The 24169-nt window shown below is 32.3% G+C and overlaps 1 protein-coding gene across 2 annotated transcripts; it reads right to left on the bottom strand.

Moving 5' to 3' along the window:
• Nucleotides 1-697: 697 nt before the first annotated feature.
• LOC125073169 (sideroflexin-1-3) lies at nt 698-23873 on the bottom strand. Of its 2 annotated transcripts, none has more exons than XM_047683889.1 (9): nt 22381-22407; nt 20733-20898; nt 19929-20083; nt 19411-19528; nt 18854-18929; nt 3735-3820; nt 2984-3111; nt 1452-1636; nt 698-946 (listed from the first exon to the last, which is right to left on the bottom strand). In XM_047683889.1, the coding sequence occupies exons 2-9, from the start codon at nt 20879-20881 to the stop codon at nt 887-889; spliced, it is 957 nt and encodes a 318-aa protein (XP_047539845.1). In that variant the 5' UTR covers nt 20882-20898; nt 22381-22407; the 3' UTR covers nt 698-886. The 2 variants fall into 2 exon arrangements, with proteins under 2 accessions (XP_047539845.1, XP_047539844.1); XM_047683888.1 differs by lacking the exon at nt 22381-22407 and adding an exon at nt 23716-23873 and having other exon boundaries at nt 699-946.
• Nucleotides 23874-24169: the final 296 nt, after the last annotated feature.

The following is a 24169-nucleotide window of genomic DNA, read 5'->3' on the forward strand; positions in this document are numbered from 1 at the left end:
CTATCTCTTTTCCGAGTTGATATTAAAAGGATATAATGTATATTTTCAGTCCTCCATAAACCTTCGAGTGATTGCGCACAACAGGAACGGTGCCTTTTGGATGTATCGAAGAAATCGACACAAATTTACTAATAAACTCTTACCTAATTCAAATTTTGATTCACAAAATTGCCGGTAGAACAGGTTCACACGGTTCGAATTAAATTTAACGACAATGTTCAAGAATTATTTTTTTTAAATTGATTCAACAAAATTAGTAAGTTTGAAAACTTTTATTGAATCAATATTTATTGCTTCAATTCAATTAAATCATTTTAAGTCTTGGAATCGATGCGTGTGAACGGGGTTTTAACGATTTTTTTTTATTGATGTTTTGACTTCGGGTTAAAAAAATATTTAAATAATAACATTTATTTGTACATATATTTAATAACAGATAAATTTTATATTTCAAACATAATATGGAACAGCTGTTTATTGTCGCTTTCTCTTATATTAATTGACGTCACAATTGGCAAATAAATAATTGGAATACTTCATAGTTATTGCTAAATTAATCATTTGAGCCGTTTGTTTTAAACTATATCATTAAATGTACAATCATAATTCCTATTTTAAAACGATAAAACCAAAACTCAACATATAAACTTATATAACAGTAATAAAATAAATACTCTAAAAAATATTGAATTCCAAAAAATATTCAGATCTATATTAGAACAAATCACATTTAGGAATGTTTTGTTGCCAATTAATTAATAAATGCATTCATTTAAATTAAATAAAAAAAACATCTAGATTGCATCTAAGTCTTAATTACGTTTTGACTGCGTTCACAAATTTCTTCTTTACAATGTTTATTTTGTACTACATTTCTGGCGCAAGCTTATAGACCCTTGTTGAAGTATACTTCATTTATCTTGGGGTAATTCTTCTTAACCGAATCCTGTAAACAAATGAATAATCATTTATCATTTAGTCATTCAATCATTTACTTTAAAGCGTTATCCGATCAAAAAAATTAAAAAATGCCGATGATCCCTTATTCGTTGCTTTATAAGTAGAACACAGTCATTTATGTAAAATTAGTCCATGTTATGGAGGAATAACGTGTCACATTTATCATTTAATTTGGATGTCTCCGTGACTGTTCAAGCTAGTAAGATAAATTCATAATAATAATCATCATCATCATGGTGAATATATATATTTATATATACTGTATTGAAGTTCAGTATTACTTTCGATTTTTTTTGATGACTATACAAACTTTTTCGAATAAACTTATGGAAAATGTCGAGAGTCGAGACTGTCCATTCATTATTTAAAAAAAATACATTTTAAAAATAGAAAAGTTATAATTATAGCCGGGAAATTAATGTATGCATAGAATTCTATAGAATTCATTATCGTGGTGGCGGGCCCGCGTATAAAGGTAGAGGCATGCGTACCCTGAGTTCTGGGTCGAGACTGTCGACGGAGATGGAGGCGCGCTGGTCGAAGATGGCGCAGCACAGCGGCGTCGCGAACGTCACGCACAGACCCACCATGAACAGCTGGAACGGCACCACCATAGCCGGCCGGCGGTCGAAAAGCCCGCGCCGCGCCGCGATGCTCGTGATGATAGGGGTCACCGCTGCGGACGGCGAACAATGTTCTTACTTTTTGATTGGGGAAGTACCGTCGTTGCAGTGGCATTGTTTGATAGTATGCTTTTATTGCATACTATTTATCGTCCACGGCTTCACACGCGTTTCTTAGGCATTAGGCATAATAAAGTACAGTACGACAAAATTTAAATGTAGCATCGACAATTTGAAAAAAAATATTAATCGTATATTTGCCGAATGTATTTGTTTATATGACATTGCAAATTATTACGTTTCCGTAAAGATTATTTTCGTATAAGAAATAAGTAAATAAAGATTAATGATTTTGAAGACGCACTTAATTCGAATATGATTTGTTTTACGAATTTTGCCAATGCTATATCTAAGTTGTGTCGTACTATAGCCTATCTCTTTCCTTCCAAGTACAAATGCTTCAGACCAAATTTCATTAAATTCGGTTCAGTGCTTTCGCCACGAAAGTGCTACAGACAGAGTTTCTTTCGCATTTATAATAATAGCATATAGAACAAAATAAACTCCGAGGCAGACCTTAGATCTCCTAATGATAAAAATAGTCACCAATATATTCGGGAATGACACTTGAAACGTATTACTTGTGTAAATATAAATGTACGTACATTTGTGTGTGCTCGTAAACAAATTCAATCAATAGCTCGCGAAAGACTGACAATTTTAAATTGAGTCTAATTTATATGCATCTTATTTTCGCAATATTATTTACACATGTACGAACGATTTCGTAACAACCTCTGTTTACAATATATACCCAAAGGTATGTATTGCATGGTTGTCATGTTCTTTGGAACATTTTTGTTTCAGAATTCTTAAGCCTGCTCGTATTACATTTTGTATATGGATAATTGTTTACATCTATTTCACATATATGTATACTAATATTATAAATGCTAAAGTAACCGTCTGTTTGTCAAACAAGTTTGAACCTCAATGACGGATATTGGCTACTATTTTATACCTACAACCTGACGACAAACCCCTAAAACGCGAATCAAGTCGCGGATGCCCACTAGTTTGTAATATTTCTTAAATAGAACAAACGATAAGCCTTTCATTAATATATTCGCGCAAACACTTTACACCTAAATATGTCCTGTGTAGAATATGGTGCGTCTCGTGGGCGAAGATCGTGGGCGAAATCGGTCAGGAGGAAATCACCACATTAATATTATGGAAAAAAAAACAAAATCTATGCTAGAGATCGGGTGAAAAAATTAAGATAATACTATATCTATACTAACAATATAAAGGATGAAATTTGTTGGTTTGTTTGTAAAGCAATTGCAGTCGGTTCAATATAGTAAATTTTCAAAAAATATCACATAAATAGTACTCACTCATTCCAGGCAACGCCATGAGAATACGTGAAAAGCAAACCAAGCCGATACCGTATTTGGCGGCTCTCTTGGAGTTACCCACTCGCGTTCCGTCAGCCGTAAAAACTGGCGTACCGTTTATTAGTTCCCTGGAACAAAAACAAATAGCAGGTTATTGCTAGTGACTTTGCAGGAATTACTACATTTATGGACAAAAATTGAGGTACATTTTTGTTTTATCTAAATTAGTAAACCTAATTTAGATAAAACAAAAGTTTTTACTTAGACTTAGGCTTAAGTCTTCACTTAAGCCTAATTGATACAAGTATATCTCTTAATAATAATATTTTTTATACAGTTTACATTGAATCTTGAATCTAAACAAATACATTAAGATGATGCCAAACACAATTACCTACTACTTTTAATTAGCTAGACTTTCCTAACAATTTTCTCCTATAATTCTTATCTGTGTAGTTTGATTTCGGAATTTCATATTTCGTAATCAAAGTTTTCGTATCTATGTTCTAAAGAGGTATCTGCTCGTTTTGACCTGATGATTTGTGATATCTTGTGGACATTAATGTTAACCGTAGTCTATATTACATATATTTAATGGTGCCTCACACATCAACACTGGCATAGCACGAAATAGGTGCGAATCTCTTTGATGATCCTTCCGTGATACCTACCTAGCGTACCTACGTTTTCCTTTCAAATTTGGTATCAGGTGTCTGATTAAGAATTTTATAGATAAATAAAAAATATATACCCGCTTCTCATCATGGGTATATTGATGAAATTAGCTCCGCAGACCGCCGCAAACGGTACCAAGCGAGCGTAGATTGGGCTCATATTCTGTAATAAATAGAAAATCAATACTTGTGAGATGTGATGATGTGATGTAATAGTATTAATCCTTGCAGATGTTTTAAAACACAAATATTTCTTCCGAGATCTGTAATAAAAACATGATATTTTATTTAAGATTATCTAGAAACGGAATGGATTAACTTTTACAAATAAACAATAAGGACCTACACAGAAACAAAAGTTGCAGCTAAATGTCGATCATCATTGGATCGACAAACTGGCAGCTAAAACTACCATTGAAGAAAATGACCAGAATCACTACTGTCATTGAAGGAGAAGTTTACTAGTAATGAATCTTTGTTGTAAATTTCACCAATTATATATAAGGTCGGAGCTAATTTCAACACGCTGCTCCAATGCGGGTTGGTTGGAATTAGGTCGGTAAAAGTATTAAAAAAAAGTGTGATAGTAGAAAAAAATTGACAATTTTATGATACTTATCACAATATTATGCTACTTTACGTAAGAAGGCGGTGGCCGTGACGTGAGCAGAAGAAATTGTGTATTTTGATTTATTACACGATGAAATCATATTTGTTCATTATATGAGATGTGATAAATAGTGAGCCATGGCGTTTTGTATACAAATATAGCTGTTTGTTGTTGCTGAGTGCATTTCCAAGGTACAGTGGTTCACAAAGCAACCTGTACTATTTACAGTTAAGTAACAACAGATAAGCTACTTTTGCTAAAAATATAAAATAAAAATAGACAATTGGCAGGCTTTTTTTATTATTCATAAATTAAAAAAATCAAATTATTTGTAAAAAAAATATTAATAAAAAAACATATAATTCAATACAGCTAATACTTGATCACTTCCAGGCAGGATACATTTTATACATATATAATTGTATTTGGATAACATAACTTTGTATTTTAAATGTTGTAAAAGAGTAACTACCTACTGAATTTCTTATTGGTACCTCTCGGTAGAACCTACATTCCGAACCGGTGGTAGCTTCATCTAATAAAAAGTGCTTGTAAAAGCCTACTTCAATAAAGTATATTTTGATTTTGAAATAATTTTGACCCTGTCAACTTTTCCCTCTAATTGTTTATGAAATGTTTATTAGTTTTTAAAAAAAATTATGTCGAGGAATGTATTCAATTCATCCAGGCAGGCAAATAACGTAATCGTATTTTAAAAATTCAATTCATTATCATTAGTGTGATAAGATTATTTAACATCTATTTAATACGCGCCTTAGTAATTTTTTGTCGTGAATAAACTCTAATAGGTATAGGGTACGTAAGTTGGTACGCTATATAATTTCTTAAATATTATCAAGTACTAATCGACAAAAAAAAAAAATAGTTTTCGTTCGAAATGTTATAAATCTAGGTAATTTATAATTCAAATATTACCAATAATTTATTAAAAATAAAAGCGAAAACAATCAGTCAATGTCGTGTTTTTGTAAGGTTGATCGATTATATTGGCAATTTATCAAAATTAAGGAAGAAACGTAATCTGGAAAATAAAAATCAATGGCATTTCAATAATAAATTAAAAAAAATCAATTAAACATAAAACATACGAGTACCTACATAGCTGTATTTGTCGCTCACGTGTAAACACTATTCGCGTGAGCGGCACTCTGCAAGTCTAGAAAGCTAGGTATATAGGGCTTGAGTGTGGATGTTTCCAGTGTGTACACTCCAGTCCCTCGGAAAGCACGTGAAGTGCACTTGTACACCATAATATGTCTAGCGTAGTTGGCTGGTCTGCCTTAAGATTGGCCAGGAACAAAGGATGGTATTATCATCATCCTATGGTGAGTAAAGGGAATGAGTAGCATCTCATATGGGTTTCATCCGAGAGTGTCCGATTGTGACAAAAATTGCCAGAATGGCGCTTCTGTCCCCTTCCGAAGATTATTAATTGGGATTAATATATTTAATGAACAGAAAAATATAATTAAAAATAGCGTTTTGAAGGCAAATGTCTAACTTTCCCTTTCTAATTCCGTTTGATTTTACCGACTATTAGTGGAGTATTTAACTCCCTCAAATTTCACCCTTTCAACTTGAGGGCAAATTGCAGAATGACAGTGAAAATATCTATTTTCATGCAGAGACTATGGGGCTACGAAGTAACTAACAGTTACAAAACGCTGATTAAACCTTGAACTCAGAGCTTTCTTAAATATGCATGTATCTATCAATACGGTCAAAGTAACGCACCTTTTTTAGGTACCTAATATCCTTTACTTCACAATTTAATTACTACAAGTCGAAAAGCCTAAGCCATTCTTCGTTTAATTATAGCCAAAAACAAAATTTCAGAAGTTTCAAAATTCCAATTTTTATGAGAAAGATATTTAAATAGCCCAAAAACATGTCCTCAATGACACATTAAAATATAGTTTTATCTAATTATGATTACGGATGAAAGAATGTTCTGTTTGAGCCCTTGAACTTACAATCTAATCATATCAAAAATAAATGATTGATAGAAAGAAACCCAACTTAATAATGTAGGATAGCGATAGTCATTATAATCTATCGTTCTGTAACTAATTATCCCTCTATTAAATATTATCAACAGATATTATATATATTATCTGTTATATGTAGTTTTATCGTTGAAGAATCGCTCTTACTTTTTAATTTTAATATCAATAGTATAATATGTGTATTTTAATTAGCATTTTTTTTTTAGCATTAGCAGCCCGTAAATGTCCCACTGCTGGGATAAAGGCCTCCTCTCCCTTTGAGGAGAAGGTTTGGAGCATATTCCACCACGCTGCTCCAATGCGGGTTGGCGGAATACACATGTGGCAGAATTTCGTTGAAATTAGACACATGCAGGTTTCCTCACGATGTTTTCCTTCACCGCCGAGCACGAGATGAATTATAAACACAAATTAAGCACATGAAATTTCAGTGGTGCCTGTCTGGGTTTGAACCCGAAATCATCGGTTAAGATGCACGTGATAGATAGTTGTATAAAATTATCAATATAATTAATTATTGTGACTTAATATTATTAAAATTATATTATTTTTCAGTGTAGTATTTATTTAAAATAAAAAGTTTTTAATAACATAATTAAAAAACGTAATATGACAACTTTGACACTTAATTTTTGTATAAATACCCCTTGTAAGTATTTTACCGGTCTCTTTTGGTGGCGATCTGAAGTGTCAACATCTACGAGATACGTAATGTATTTTTATTTTTGCTAGTGTTAGTAAATTATTATTTTAAAATATTTGTGTATAAAAATGATACTAATATTTCCCTATAGTTGTTATTGCTTGTTAAATTATGGATGAATATATGAATTGTGTCTTTTGCAATTATCAATATACAAAGTTAGTATAATTGTATTTAACTAACATGATTGTATTTTTGGACATTGAAAAAGAGTAACTACTGAGTTTCTTGCCGGTTCTTCTCGGTAGGATCTACATTCCGAACCGGTGGTAGTTTTACTTTAAAATAGTTGGTTAAATGACGATAAAAGCCTACTTGAATAAATATATTTTAATTAAGGTAATTGTTTGGTTTTATTGTAATTATTAATTATAAAAATAAAAAAATCTAACATCAGAAGTGGGATATGCAATTCACATAAGTACCTACTAATTTTTATTTTTTGTGTTTCAATGGTCTCGTCAACGCGATTCGAGGAGCTGTATCTGGCCGTCACCGTAATGATGACGACGCAGCACTCCGTCTACGATCGAGCAACCAGTGACAACAGTGCGGAAGGCTGGTGTCAGAAGATTAAGAAACCGTCAAAAGAATTTCGATGGAGCAGCATGGCTGTTCCTAAGGCTGGTAAGACCCTAAGGGGTTCCGTTTAAAATGTTTCGAGTCTGGCGCCTTCTGGAGGTCGAACTTTGGAAAACATAGTTGTCGAAAATAGCCTTAGATGATAATAATTACATATAACTAATTGTTACTAGATATGACATATTTGCCTAAATTGTAATGTCATATTATTTATATTTCTATATATGATTAGGAAGGAAATTTTGAAGTATACAAAAGTTGTGATTGTTAATAAATAAAAATAAAAAAAAAAGTGCTTGTCCGACGCACTGGCAGCGAGTGATTGGGTCAAGCATGTCGAGGTAATCGATATAAAAAAAAAAAACTGTTTCCGCTGGTCGGTCTTTTGCTTGATGCAAGTCTATCCCACTAGCAGCGGGTGGAGGGACTTGACATGTCTAGGCAATAGGCAAAACAGAAAAATAAAAAAAAAAAGATTTTGTACTATTTGTCCAAAACCCGGACATACAGATAATATTTGTCGGTACGGTAATAAAAAAGATGATAATAAGGAAGTCAATTTTTTAGGGGAACCCAGCCTCAGTCAAAATTAACAGTAGTATCTATTAATAATGTTAAAATCAATTCATTAATTGATACTGGGGCAAATTGCAGTATAATAAGAGAATCTATAGCAAAGCGATTAGGTTGCCATCTAACGCCATGTTGTTTTTACGTTTTTTGGTATAGGTAAAGGTAGTATAAATATATTTTCGAAAATTACGGTACCCGTTAAATTTAAACAGTTATGTATCGAATTAGATATATATGTGGTTAAGGACAACGATTGTCGTTATGATCTTTTAATAGGTAAAAATGTTATACAGCATCCCGATATTGAGATTATAACAAATTCATTAGGTTCTCGTTTAGTACGGAAGTATCCACCTAAAATTAATCTTGAAATTAATTCATTAGAAAAATTAGAATTTTCAGACGACTTTAATAAGAAATTGTAACACCTAGATGATAGTATACAGATAAGGATTAAGGATATTTTTCAAAAATATCCGTCTGTTTTGAAACCCATTGGAAATGTTAAGACTGGTAAACTAGAAATCAAATTAAAAAGAGACGAAGTTGTGTATTATAGGCCGTATAGATTAGCTCCAATTGAGAGAGAGAAGGTTAAAGAAATAGTTAATGATTTATTAGATAAACAGATAATTAAAGAAAGTAATTCAGCTTTCGCTAGTCCTATCATTTTGGTTAAAAAAAAAGTGACGGAACTGACAGAATGTGTATCGATTACACAGCTTTAAATAGAATAATAGAAAAAGATAGATACCCCCTCCCTCTCATTGAAGACCAAATTGATAGATTAGGTCAGTGCGAGTTATTCATATCTTTGGATATGAAAAATGGGTTTTACCAAATACCCATAAGTGACGATTCGACTAAGTACACGGCTTTCGTAACACCGGATGGCCATTGCGAATTTCTCAAAATGCCATTTGGAAATTGTGGTGGACCTTCGGTGTTCCAGAGAGCTATTTCTAAAGCTTTACGACATTTAAAATTTGTATTAGTATATATAGATGACATTTTAATACCATTTAACAACATTGAAGAGGGACTTGATTATTTAGAACAAACAATTTTGGCTTTGGATTCTAATGGTTTTACAGTAAATATTAAAAAATGTAAATTCTTTGTTGACAATATTGAATACCTAGGTAGGCACATATCGTGAAGGTGTTAGGCCAAGTGAATCTAAAGGTAGTGCTTTAGTAAATTCTTGTATACCCAATAATGTCAAGCAAGTATATTTTTAATTTACCAATTTATGGGCTTGGCCAGTTATTTTCGAAAATTTATCCCCGATTTTGCTTCACGGACGGCTTGTATTAATAAATTAACAAAAACAAATCAAAAATGGGAATGGGGACCCGAACAGGATGCGGCTAGAAATTATATAATAGATCATCTTGTTTCTCTGTCCCTCTTAGTTATTTTTGATCCGAAGTATCCTACTGAACTGCATACCGATACCAGTTCCATAGGATACGGAGCAATACTCTTACAGAAAATTAATAATCAAAATAAAGTTGTAGTTTATTACAGTAAACGAACAACTCCTCCAGAATCTAAATATTGCTCCTATGATTTAGAGACGTTAGCAATCTATAATGCCCTAAAGCACTTTAGAGTCTATTTGTTAGGTATTGAATTTACAATTGTTACAGACTGTAATGCGATAAAATCCACCATGACAAAAAAAGATTTGTCACCGAGGGTCGCCCGTTGGTGGACCCTAATGCAAGATTTTAAATTTGAAATTAAATATAAAAAGGGAAAATTTATAAGTCATGTCGATTTCCGTAGCCGCAACCCGATCAGGCTCCCAGACCCAAAGCTAGCTCGTGAGGTTAGTCTTATTGAAATTTCTAATGAAAGAGATATTTCACAATCATGGCTAAAATTGCTCAGCAAAATGACTCTGAAACTCAAACTCTTATCTCAAAACTACAATCGGGTGATTTGGATGCTAATCAATATTTAATTAAAAATGATCTACTTCATTATAAAGTTAGTTCAGATGCAAAACCGAAATTGTTTGTACCGAAGGGTTATAGACTGAATATATTAAAATTATTTCACGACGAAAATTGCCACGTAGGTTTTGATAAAGTTTAAGATTAAGAAGAAGATTGCATAAAATTAAAGATTATTTCTGGTTTCCTAAAATGTCATCTTTTATTAAAAAATACATTTCCCATTGTTTGATTTGTGTCGAAAGAAAAGGACCTTCAGGTCCAAAACAAGGGTTTCTCCATCCCATTGAAAAAACTGCTATTCCATTCCATACAATACATTTAGATTGCAGAGGACCCTTCACAGCAACGAGAGAGGGATACAAATATATTTTATTAATAGTTGACGGTTTTACTAAGTTTTGTTTGTTAAGGCCACTTAAAACTTTAAATACCCAAGAGTTAATACCTATCATAAGAGAAACGATTACAATATTTGGTACGCCATCCTTAATTATCACTGATCGCGGAACAAATTTTAGTTCTAATCAAATTAAAAACTTTTTTTAGAGAATTATCTATAGAACATCACATGATAGCTACTGGTACACCTAGAAGTAATGGACAGGTTGAACGTTATGTAGCCACAGTAGTTAACATGTTAAGCACTATATGTAACGATTTGTCAGACTGGCCGAATGGGTTATGGAAAGTACAACAATCTATAAATACCACAATCCAAAAATCTACCGGATTTTCTCCTTTGCGCTTACTGATCGGTGTAGAAGCAAATATACCCGTTGTTCAAGCTCGTCTAAACGACATTCTCGACAGTAATAGCTTAAATCCTTACATTGACGTACAAGCTGATCGTGAACTTGCTAGACAACGTTTACAGCAGATTTCAAAAAAAATTCAAAGATCGTTTTGATTCTGTCAGGCGAAACAATATAATCTATAATGTAGGTGATTTAGTTTACGTTAGTCAGGATCACAGACGCAATGATAAATTAAGACCGAAATTTAAGGGCCCCTATGAAATTACTTCAATTCTTTCTAATGATCGTTACGCTTTAAAAGGACTCGGTAATTTAAGAGATACTGTGATTGCAAAGTCGCATAAAACATTAAATTTTAAATTATTGTTAAATATATAATATAAATAAATACAATTTCGATTAGCCCTTTCTGAAGTTATTATTTGGAATAAAAAGAAAATATTATAAAATGATTGTTTAATTTTTATAATTAAATATAAAACATTAATGTTCGAATAGTATTAAGACAATTGTTATCGATAATACATAAAACATCTGTTAATAAATCATTTAATTTGATATTAGTATATTATTTTTTTTCTAGATTATAAGTTATAAATAAAAATTAAAGTTATATTTTTAAAATACAATTCTTACAAAATTTTATTGTTATAAAACATCTGTTATTGAATCTTTAATTTGATATTTGCACAATTTTTGCTATATTATTTTTTTTCGAGTTATAAATTTAAATTGGGTAGGCTGCTGGTAGGCCATGATTTGGTGCTGATTAGTTACTCATCCTCCAGGGGGTGAATGGAATCAGTATGTCTATGTTATTGGCTGAAACCTCGCTGGTAGGCCGTGATTTGGTACTGGTTAGTTACTCACCCCCAGCAGGTGAATGGAATCAGTATGTCTATGTCACTGGCTCAACTGTTTCGCTGTTAGGCCTTATACTTGGTGCCAATTATCTCACAAGCAGCGAGTGAATGTGATTGGCATGTCTATGTATCTGGCTCAAATACAAATCTTATATAATATTTCAAAATCTAATTCTCGCAATTGTATGAGAAAGAAAAACAAATTGTGCAAATAACAAGTTAATGTTTCAATCAAATGAAACGTAAAAAAATCTTTAAATTGTTACAACTTTTTTACAGTTATTCCTTTTGGTTATTAATACTTCTTTATCATTTTTGTTCCACTATTAATTTCAATTATTCAAGATTGTCAACTATTACGATATTTTTATTCGAGTTGTCCTTCGTGGACGAAGTACTGTCAGTATGGCCGTGATAGATAGTTGTATAAAATTATCAATATAATTAATTATTGTGACTTAATATTATTAAAATTATATTATTTTTCAGTGTAGTATTTATTTAAAATAAAAAGTTTTTAATAACATAATTAAAAAACGTAATATGACAACTTTGACACTTAATTTTTGTATAAATACCCCTTGTAAGTATTTTACCGGTCTCTTTTGGTGGCGATCTGAAGTGTCAACATCTACGAGATACGTAATGTATTTTTATTTTTGCTAGTGTTAGTAAATTATTATTTTAAAATATTTGTGTATAAAAATGATACTAATATTTCCCTATAGTTGTTATTGCTTGTTAAATTATGGATGAATATATGAATTGTGTCTTTTGCAATTATCAATATACAAAGTTAGTATAATTGTATTTAACTAACATGATTGTATTTTTGGACATTGAAAAAGAGTAACTACTGAGTTTCTTGCCGGTTCTTCTCGGTAGGATCTACATTCCGAACCGGTGGTAGTTTTACTTTAAAATAGTTGGTTAAATGACGATAAAAGCCTACTTGAATAAATATATTTTAATTAAGGTAATTGTTTGGTTTTATTGTAATTATTAATTATAAATTGAATAAAAAAATCTAACACACGCGTTCTAGCCACTGGGCCATCTCGGCTCGTGTATTTTAATAGTGTATTTTAATAGTTACAGTAAAATGTACAGTCATGTTTTTCAAGTGGTTTTCCTAATCACTGCAGATAGAGTCACGGACTCGAATCTCGGAGAAAGAATATAATGAATCAAATGAAAATATTCTTTATTCAAGAGGCATATTCATAAAAGCACTTTTGAATCGTCATTACGTTACATTATTTTATTTGTTATTGTCTTATTTAAATTTAGATTCAGCATAGAGAAAGTTTCAGATAAATTTCTGGTGTACTGTTTACTAAATTTATGTAATAATGTCAAAACTAATCAAAGTAACTCATAAGAAAGTAAATTGTAACTACTATTACCCGATGTCACAGTTAATAACTATTTTTTGGGATAATACATACCTTTTTATATCAGATTCGCAAAAAACTTAATAAATGAAAGAATCGTTAAGGAACGTTTGTCTGTTAAAAGACAGTACAAAAGAAATTATTTTTTTATACGAATATGTGCCTTGGAAATGATACGTATAGGAAATATATTAAAAAAAAAAAAATTTGCAATATTAATAAAACTCATAATTGTTACACTTGAAACATAAAGAAAATCCGCAAAGTTTCGCTGGTTCTTCTCACGTCCTAGGTGTTTATTTTCGTAATGACAGTAAATTTTTGAGAATCAATAAGAAAGAGGATCGCTTCTATTACGAATAAAGATTTTAGACTTTCACTAATTTAACTACTTTTTTATTATTTCGTATATTCCTAAGAGAAAATTATAGGAAGGGACATTGGGTATCTAACATTCGAGGTTATATATATAACCATGGTATACCACCCCCCCTAAAACTCAGGCGATGTAGCAGGCGGAAACTAGGACGCTATAAGGAATACTACGTTTGGAATTTAAAAACGTGGAAATAAATATTTACATAAATTTTAAAAGATATCTGAATTAGTTTTCTAATACGCTAAAGCTAATCTAAATCATTGTAATCGATAATAATCTATATTCCATAATACACTGTGACAGATAAAAAATAAGAATTCAAAACGTCATTGAAATTTAAAAATAGAAGCGCTAATATGGAAACAAATTGACTCTTAGTAAATATATCGTATTGTAAACAGCGATTCACTCACGAAGGCGCGTCCCTCACGCCCCCGGTGTCCTTGTCCTTAGATAAGGACAGCAAAAAAAATACAACTGTATTATATTATATTATTTTAAGCCCAGATGGCCCAATGGTTAGAACGTGTGCATCTTAACCCATAATTTCGGGTTCAAGCCCAGGCAGGCACCACTGAATTTTCATATGCTTAATTTGTGTTTATAATTCATCTCCTGTTCGGCGGTGAAGGAAAACATGGCGAGGTACTTGCATGCAATTTCAACGAAATTCTGCCACATGTGTATTCCACCAACCTGCATTGGAGCAGCGTAGTGGAATATGCTTCAGACCTTCTCCTCAAAGGGAGAGGAGGCCTTAGCCCAGCAGTAGGAAATTTACAGGCTGCAAATCTATATTATTTTGGCAATGCATGCCGATAATTTAACATGGAGGCGCGATCCTTTCTGAGCGAATCTGTAAGTCAAATCTGAGAGATTGTAATGTGTATGTATTTACCGCATTATGTCCCGCGACACACCTCTCTGACGTTAATTGTTGACAAAGCAAACAAATGTCGTTGATAAGGCGATATTATTGTACAAGTTTATTGAGGAATCGCAATTTTCCTAATCTTATCTTTATGACGTGTGTGTACACATGGTTGATTGACGTTTCAAGAGTCAAGACTAAATAGATGTTCTTGAGAGTATTTTCTCAGCTCTCTGAGATCTCTGGATTTTGTAACTGCGATTTATCCCAGAACGCTTTTTTTTATTTTTTTTGTTTATTAAATTGGTAACGGACGGGCAAATTGCCCACCTGATGGTAAGTGGCCATATATATTAAAATATCTTACCACATATAGTGGTAAGATATTTTAACCATTATTTTCATCGCCAATGCACCACCACCTATGGAAATTCAGATTTTGTATCTGTGGGCTGTAGTTACACTAGATCACTCACCATTGCTGTTTGGCGATAGAATATATAACCCACCCATAATAAGTCCAACGAAGCCAGACGGGCTTGCACGAAGCCCTATCGCCAAGTAACGATTATTACGATTTGGCATTTAATAATATAATTAAAAAAAACAATTTTAAAGTAAACAAGTATTTATCCGTCTTTCATAAGGCGAGGTGGCTCATAGCAGAAGAATACGTTCGTTCAAAACTTCAAACCCAGAAGAGCACCACTGTTTTCAGATGCTAAGTCGTAGCAATATGTTTATCTTCCAACCGGCATTGAAACAGCGTCGTGGAATAAGCTCCAAACCAGCTAGGCTATTACTATTAATTCTTTAGCCCAGCTGTGTGATATTAAAAACTTATTTGATTGTCTTGTCACCGTACTGATATAATAGTGTGCAAAATATATTCAACAACGGTTCAATGGAACTTGTTTAAAATTATGTTGAAATACGTGACTCACACATACTAATAGGGAAAGTTAAATAAAAATTGTAGAAATGCTGCAGCATTACGATCGTGATAAACATCGTGGTAACCAAGATTTGTGATACTGTAAATATTTAAGATTATGACTATTGAAGAGCTCTCAAAAAAGTTTAAAAAGGTATTTCCCCTAAAAATTTTATAAATATATAGGTACCTATTATAATTTCTAACATTAAGAGTAATAGTTAATATATTAATCGAAACGACATAATAAATTTAATCAAGTAAACTAAACTCAGATCGAGATAAAATATTAATTTTACGATAAATGTACGTGAGAGAAAATTGACAATATACTTTCAAATCTATCAACTAGAATAAATAAATTGAAGACCTGAATACGTCTAAGATACGTTGATAGATTAAAAAAGGTCCTTTGTATCTTTAGCCAAAACATATCTCATTGGGCAGAACACATTATTATCTTCGTATGAAATTATTTTACATTTTAACAGGATACTAAAAAGCTATCTCATCTGAATTCATAAGACTGGTTAGAGCCTACATCTATCAATCTGTTGTATAAGCCAAAATCATTTATGGTGGCGAGGAGCCAATGCAAAAACCTTGCCAAGGAGGGTTGGCTTCGATCTAGTAAACGCCCGTAAGTCTGGCACATGATATTATTATGCTTTTCCCCGATCCCCCGAACCCAGTAAATGGAATAATTGCTATCGACCTAATCTACACTAATATTATAAATGCGAAAGTAACTCTGTCTATTGCTGTGGCCAAACGACGTAACCGAATTTGCTGAAATTTTGTATCACTCGTTTAACTCGAGCGAAGCAGCGTGTGACAACTTGTTTTATATAAAAATGGACGTTATTATTGTTAGGATATATCATATTAGAAAATAACTAGTAATTTTGTCTACGTCTGAACGTCATTATATTTGATTAGATCGAAACGAAGAAGAAATGAAATGAAATTCTTTTGTTTTATGAACTAAATATAACGACTCAAGGAGTATGCTATATTGGATACGTCTTATGTACCCTATCATATAATCATGACGTCGATCGTAGTGTGATCTTTCGTTGACATAACAATTGCACGACTGATTATGATAAATATTTGTCTTTCGTATTGTGAATTTATTGAAACGAAATTTGTTTTTGAATAATGAAATGTTGATATTTAGCTTTATGACCAAATATTAGAAAATTCATGAAAAGATTGTATAGCATAAAATAAAGATGTTGGTATATACATTCAATATAACTATTTTTGACTACCTCGTTGGTCTAGTGGCTAAACATAAATGGGTTCAAAGCCCTGGTCCGGCCGATAAAAAGTTATTGTGGTTTTTTATCAAAAAATTCTTGATAGCAGGCCGGAATCTAGTACTCAGTGGCTTTCTTCGTTATTACTGGTCTTAGCCAGCCAAGGTCTTATAACATTAGAAATAGCTCATCCCGGGCTACCGGGTCATTTAGTTCGACACGGGATGACTAAGTTCTTTATTGTAATATGCCGCAAGATGGTGTCACCAAATATCGTAAAATCGATCGCCGTGAAAAGTCTTATGTTTACACAGGCGGGGCGACGTTTGTCCGATTTTGTACACAGTGTATATGACAAAAACAACTTTATTCATATGATATCCATATATATCGGCAAAAAGCGATACTAAGATTTGTTGTGCTCTGGTTTTAAACTACCAGAGCCGTCTCAAGCTATGCTGGGCACCCTTGAATTTGGGTGCATTTTGGTAGATATTTACTACCATGTACAAATAATTTGCTTTTAGCCAGGCCTTAAGTATAGTTACAAATAAACGGCGCGGTCATTTTCGTAAATTCGTAGGTATCTGATTGGTTGTACAATCTTAAGTCTATAGTATAGTTGTTTTTTATCATGATGAGCACGTCTATAGCTTTCTACTTATAATATCGACTATCGTCACTAGCCTTTTGATAAATACGTTAGTTATTTTTTACAAATATGTCAATTTCGACTTAAAATGTATAGCAGTCAAAGTGAGCATAAACGTGTGAAACAAATTGTTGGTTCTTCGGGGCCCTCTAAGGATGGGGGCCCTGGGCACGTGCCCCGTGTGCCGGTACGACAGAAAGACGGTAATGGTAACTACAGGCACAAGGGACGTAACATCTGAGTTCCCACTGATGGGTGGCGATGTAAGGAATAACTAAAATTTCTTACGGCGCCCACATATATTGTGGGCGCACACACATATGTTGGGCAGTCGCGACAACTTACAATTAATATAAATAAATAACTGTATAGCTTTAATATTTTATATATTTAAACTTAGTCGGTAGGTAGGAATAAAAATATTCGTCAGTTCTTTGAACCGAGTTGATAAGAGATGCTATGTCATGGTCGTCAGTTGAGAGCTAAGCTCGGAACGATTGCGCAAATTATATCAAAGAGTGTTATTCATTACAAATCTCTGTAAATATATGATAATGAAAACTATCGTCGTAAAAAACAAATGCCACGCGTGACGTAATTCAAAACGCGATGGGAAATGGATTCCAATACCTCAACGACCTTGAAAACATTGCCATTAATTAGTTATCAATCATTTATCTCTTTCTCTGATCGCTAATCTGACATTCGAAAGAAAAAGATGCAAGACAACGTTTCTTGAATAATTCATAATACAACACTAATCCTTTGAAATACTTATATCGACTTTAATTATACTTCAATAGACTTGGGGATTGCTCTCCAAGTTCTTTTAACGATTTCTACTCTTTTTCTTAAAGAATACTAAGAATACAATAGTTTGTCATTAAGCATATAATTATATAAGTTTAAGATGACACACGCTTGAGATTTATACATATTCTTGCTGATTATGTTCCGTAATAGAACAATCTTCGCGAAAACATAACTTAGGTAAAAAAGAGGCTGTAAAAGACCTATTTGCTGCGCTACGGCCTATCCTTTTGAGAGCGCTAGGAATTGATTGCACACGCTGCTCTAACGCGGGTTGATGGATACAGGTGTGGCAGAATTTCATTGAAATTAAACACGTGCAGGTTTCCTCACAACGTTTTCCTTCACCATCGAACTCGACATCAATTATAAACATAAATTAGGCTCATGAAAATTCAGCGCCTGCCTCGTTTGAATCCACATCATCGGTTAAGAAGCATGCGTTCTAACCACTCGGACATTTCCGCTCTATACTAAACATAATAGGAAAAAAGCCAAATAAACAACTTTTGACAGCAAATTGTCACGATATCATTGGTCGAAAGCTTGATTTATCTATGATATTCACTATGGATTAGCGAAAAAAATTGCGTTTTGAACATCGACGAAACTGTTATCGGAACTTGGGTAGTGGATATACCTAAGTAGTTAAGTGTAATAGTGTTAAATGAAGGTATATTAATAATAAACTCTTATTAGGGCACAATATAGCTGAGTTATTAGCAAGTCGTGGCATGAAATACATAAATCTAAGGTTTGTTTATCTTCTTTTGTAGTTCCATTGAAATAGGGTATAAGTTGCAATTGCCAAATTTACCTTGACTTTGCTGTTGAGGAAGAGAGCGGTTGATAGCGCGCCTCCGCAGGCTGCGCAGTAGGACGCTACCAACTGTCTGTGAAACGAAGTCTCGATTTACTTCACGAACGGTTAAATCAACAAATATTATTTTCTTGTTCATTGTAACATTTTCTTAAATAGCTCGTTTAACTTTAGAATCCATTGACTTGTTTATGAGACTTCAACATTCCATACCAAAACAATCAGTGGCGTCCTGGAGTTGGATTTTTTAGCTCCAGGTTGCCAATGATACAGTGTTCAATCTCGTGCCTCGGGAAGCATGCCTTTAGTCTTAGGGCCTGACAGATCGCCATCCCATTGGATTATAAGTATGCATTTCCATGCGTTCCGCCCTTAGTAGATCTAGCAAGTCTCTGGGGCGTTTTTTAATAACACTATCAGATTTATCCAAGTAAGTAAAAAATACAGATTTACATAGTATTGTGTTATTACAACTTTGTTAAAATGTTGATAAATTAATTTGTTTACGTCACCAAAGTCAAAGTTAAGTAAATATATAAAAGGACTTTACTCACGAGGTAGGTAGCGGCGCGTCTCCAGATCTATTCGTATAGTTAACGACAGCGTTGAACGTTTGATTCACCCATTGCCAGAACACTGTGGCGGCGGTCGTCTTGTAGAACGTAATCATACCTGCACAATGGAACATTATTTTATAAACGAAATATGAAGAAATAAATGTTTTTACGGTATTGTTGAAAATAGGTAGGCTAACTGACAAATTAAGGAACATACATTAAAAGACACTTAATGGTAAGTGCCCATAGACATTGGCTATCTAAGAAATATTAACCATTCTACTACTACTACTACCACATTCTACACTAACGGGAACTGGCTATACTGGCTCACTCAGCCTTTTAACCGGAATATAACTTTAATTAAAATATATAAGTCAACTATCTCTTCAAGAATGGATACATTTTAATTAAAATGTTACGCATGAATCATAATAAAAGTTATAACAACTTTTTAAATAGTCAAGTATAATTCTAATCGTAATAATTCGTTAATCATCCCGAAATATACTTACAGCCAGTGATGATCGTGTTCATCGGCGCCTGAGCGGCCATGCGACCCAGAACGAACATCTTTTCGCCTGAATCCGGATGGAAGGCACTGTCGTATAAATACTTGGTCGCCCACAGTTTATCTTCGTTGTAACCAGGTGGCATCCTACGTGACTTTCTACAGAGTAAAAAAGATAAACTTAGCAATTAATGGGCATTTCTATAGTAAACCTAACGTACAAAATTATATTTTGCTATACATGTATATATGCATATCTTTTTTATGTTTTAGGGAGGTAAGAAAATGGGCCACCTGATGCTAAGTGATCACCACCGACCGCGGCGGCGCTGTTGGAAATGTTAACCATTCTTTATATCACCAATGGTCCACCAACCCTGACTCACTCACCCTTCAAACACAACAATACTAAGTATTACTGTTTGGCGATAGAATATCTTATGAGTAGGTGGTGCGTACCCAGACGGGCTTGTGCAAAGCCCTTGAATTGTCCAAAATAACATTTGAATCAGGCCAAGCAAGCAGCACTGAATTTTCAAGTTTTATGTTGTTTTTCAATTCATCTCGTGCTCGGCGGTAAAAAAAACATCGCGAGGAAACCTGCATGTATCTAATTTCAATGAAATTCGGCATTATGTGTATCCACCTACTCACGTGGGAGTAGCGTGGTGTAATAAACTCCTAACCTCCTCCTAAAAGGTAGAGAAGATCCAGCAGTGGGACATTTACAGTGCAGTTGAATGCTTGCTTTTTGAAAAAAAAAAATATTATAGTTGTGAAATATATTATACTGAATAAGTCTTAGTACCTGAATTCGGTGACAATACGCTTTGCTTCCTCCAAATCCGAATTGCTGGCAAAGGCGTTCATGGGGTTGGTCAAGAGAAGGAAATGCTTCGCACGACCCATATACGTGCTCTGATCATAGCGAGGCTTGTCCAAGTTTATGTGGCTCATTGTAAAGGATGACTAGGCTAGAAGATAAATATTACATTACATTCACAGGCATTTTTCTTCTATACTTCCACGGATTTGTATTTTTTTTTTTCATAATATTGAGCCGAACAAGAAGTTTGTTCGGCTCAATATAAAAAAAATATATATTAAGTTACTATATAACGGGTTTTAAGTTTTAAATTCACCGAAACATTGAGTATACTTAAACGGAGAAGGTGATATCGGGTGAGTATTCCATACAAAATAATGCGTAAAATGTTTTTATACTGAATAAATAAATATCGTATTTTTTTACGGGTAGTGTTTTAAGTAAATAAGCGTACTACGTAGTACGTATCCTAGAATTCGTAGGTAATTGTGAAATAGTTAAAAGTTATGTTGGGTTGTAGTGTCTCGGCGTAGGTTTGGTAGGTGTCTAGGTAGAGGTAGCATTTAAGCTTTCCAATTAAGTAACTATTGTCAAATTGTATATCGACAAAATAATCTTGAAAACAAACCTCAATAGGTTGTTCCTTTAAAATGAAACAAAAACGGCATCGAAGCGTTAGTTTATGAACATATACAAATTATTTTAATATCACACGTTTTTAACACCTCATCGTGACGTCGAGTGATTAGCGTCAGGCACACCTCTAATCGCCGTAGATTTAACGTGACGTGAAGTACAAACGAGCGTCGGGGAAATTTTGGATATGTTACGCTCAACGAGATGGAAAATCATAGCTCTTTTCATACATCAAATTAAATATAGAGTTATAAACATCATACTGATTAATAAATATATTGGAAGAAAATTTTAATTGGGACTAATAGATTTTACGAACACTACGTAATATACATATGACTATCAACTATAGACACCCTGGACGTACATTCGGCATTTCCAATAAATATTTCCAAAGTCTACTTAAATATGCCATTTTACCAAATTTCGCAAACAACATATTTTTAAATATTCTTAATTAATCGCCAAGTTTTGTATACTCTACATAGTCAATAAGTAATGAGCAACGTTATCCGTGAATTACAAGGTTTATAGATAAGCCCTGCTACAGCAAATAAATGAGTTCACAGTGTCAATGTTCGTTCGAATTTTAAATTCTATCTTATATTATATAGTAATTAATAAAACATATTTAGTTTGCTTAAAAGTGATATGCATCATTTTCCTATCGACGTATTTTAGTCTATGAATAACGTAAACATACTTAAAGCTCAAAATACATTGAAATAAGCAATACGGCAGATGTTAGTTTATTAAATTGCTTAAATAATTTATACTTTATAGAAAAACATTATTGAAATTGAAAATTGAAAACACTATTCTAGGATCAAATTAATTCACATTAATGAATCGTTAATGTAAATCTTATATAGTAAAATTAATTATTTTATCTATTTTAAATGTTACTTAGATTTAATTCTAAAATTATTTTGTAATAAATACTTTGTTTGCAGTGATTTAAAATCGATTTTAATATTATGTTAAAAGAACATACCGATCTAATAAGTTCGTAATAAATTTGTATGAACAATGGTAATGATTCTGAACTCTGATAACTTAATGAAACAAATAAACAAGCACATGTCACGGACATGTCTTATCTAACGAAAATTCTACTTAAGTAATGAAAACGATAACAATGTTCCATAAAAAAAAATCAGTACAAAGTAGTATTCATTTATTTTAATTAAAACGTTTGTAATGAGTTTATACGGTTTAAATAACAACTACTTACTACAGTTTTTTTCATTAATGAACGTAGTAAGTTTCTATGGGATTACTATAGTATTTATGATAAGATATTTATTTGCCAAAGGGCTATAAGTCAATATAAGGGTCTATGCCTTATAATATTAAATATATTCAAAATATGAATCCATATACGTGACAAGACAGATACACTAAGCATAGTGTGCAATTTTCAGTGTAAAAATTTCAATCAATTTGCTTTCATATTTAGTTACCGATTACAAATATTTCTTTCATATTAGTACCTACTTTAAAAAAATACAGTGTTACAGATAGTGTCAATTATATATACGTATAAACAAAATTACCATTAATTTCTTAAACTGCGTCATAATCGGGTGAAATACAAATGAATTAATTAACAAGAAGGAATAAATATTTAAATGAAAGCAAAGGGTGATTATTAATTAATAATAAGATAAATTAAAATGAATGAAAATATATATATTTTTTAATTAAATAATCGATTTTGAAAGAGGATTTCTTCAAACCTCAATCCACCGTTGTAAGTCGCAAAAATTGTTCATTAAATAAACGTATAAATATATGTTTATTTATTCGAAATACGAAAAGTGGTCAAATTATACATATTATGTTATGTACAGAAGGTCACAACCTACAAGTAATTCAGCGAGTATTTTATAAAATTGATAATTTGCTATTAATTGCGTCTCGTGTGTAATTAATTATCGTAAATGTGTAAACCGTAGAGATGATAGTATATTTCTCAGGATACTCAATAGAAAATCGCCAAAACTTCGTGTCCATTGATTTCGTTACATACGGATGGATTTATTGATTATTATATATTGATAGTAAAATGTAGAATACTATGTAGACCGATTAAAAAAATGTCCTTTTTGTCAACTTTCTCTAATAATTCTGTTTAAATGAATGACCCTTGGTCGACTACTATTATGATTGATCAATAAATGAAACAATAGGTATCCTATGTTATAAGAAAAAATATATATATTTTAAATTACAGATCAATTTTATTATTTTAATGGCTATAATTTTTTATTATAATACCTAATTTTGTAGAATTAAATGTATAATATATACATATTATTTCACTTACCTATGAATAATATAAAAAAAATTGTCAATCTAAAATTTAAATTAGTAAACAAGATTTATTCACCACGTTTAAATGATTACACTCATTGTTTTAAGATTATATATTCACTTATAAAATTTATCGCAATATTAAGTTCAAATGTTGCGCCGTCAAAAGACCTCGAAAAATGACGTAAAAATCAATCGACTGCTGAACAGATGCCTCAAGAGTTGCCAGTTCTTAAAGTAAATAAAAAGTTGAACTTATTACTAAAACTTTTTCCGGTATTAATCGAATCGGACAAATTATTTGCTTAAAATAGTAAAAAAATATTAGAATTTTCAAAATTTTGATATGAAATTATATTTTATAGCGCAACATGAAAGTAAACGATTAAAACACGTTTCATTTCAATCATCACATGTTAATTCATCAAATTTTGAAAGTAAAAATTTATTGCAGACAATTTTATAAG

This window comes from Vanessa atalanta, chromosome 23 (genome assembly GCF_905147765.1).
Source record: "Vanessa atalanta chromosome 23, ilVanAtal1.2, whole genome shotgun sequence".
Taxonomy (NCBI): domain Eukaryota; kingdom Metazoa; phylum Arthropoda; class Insecta; order Lepidoptera; family Nymphalidae; genus Vanessa; species Vanessa atalanta.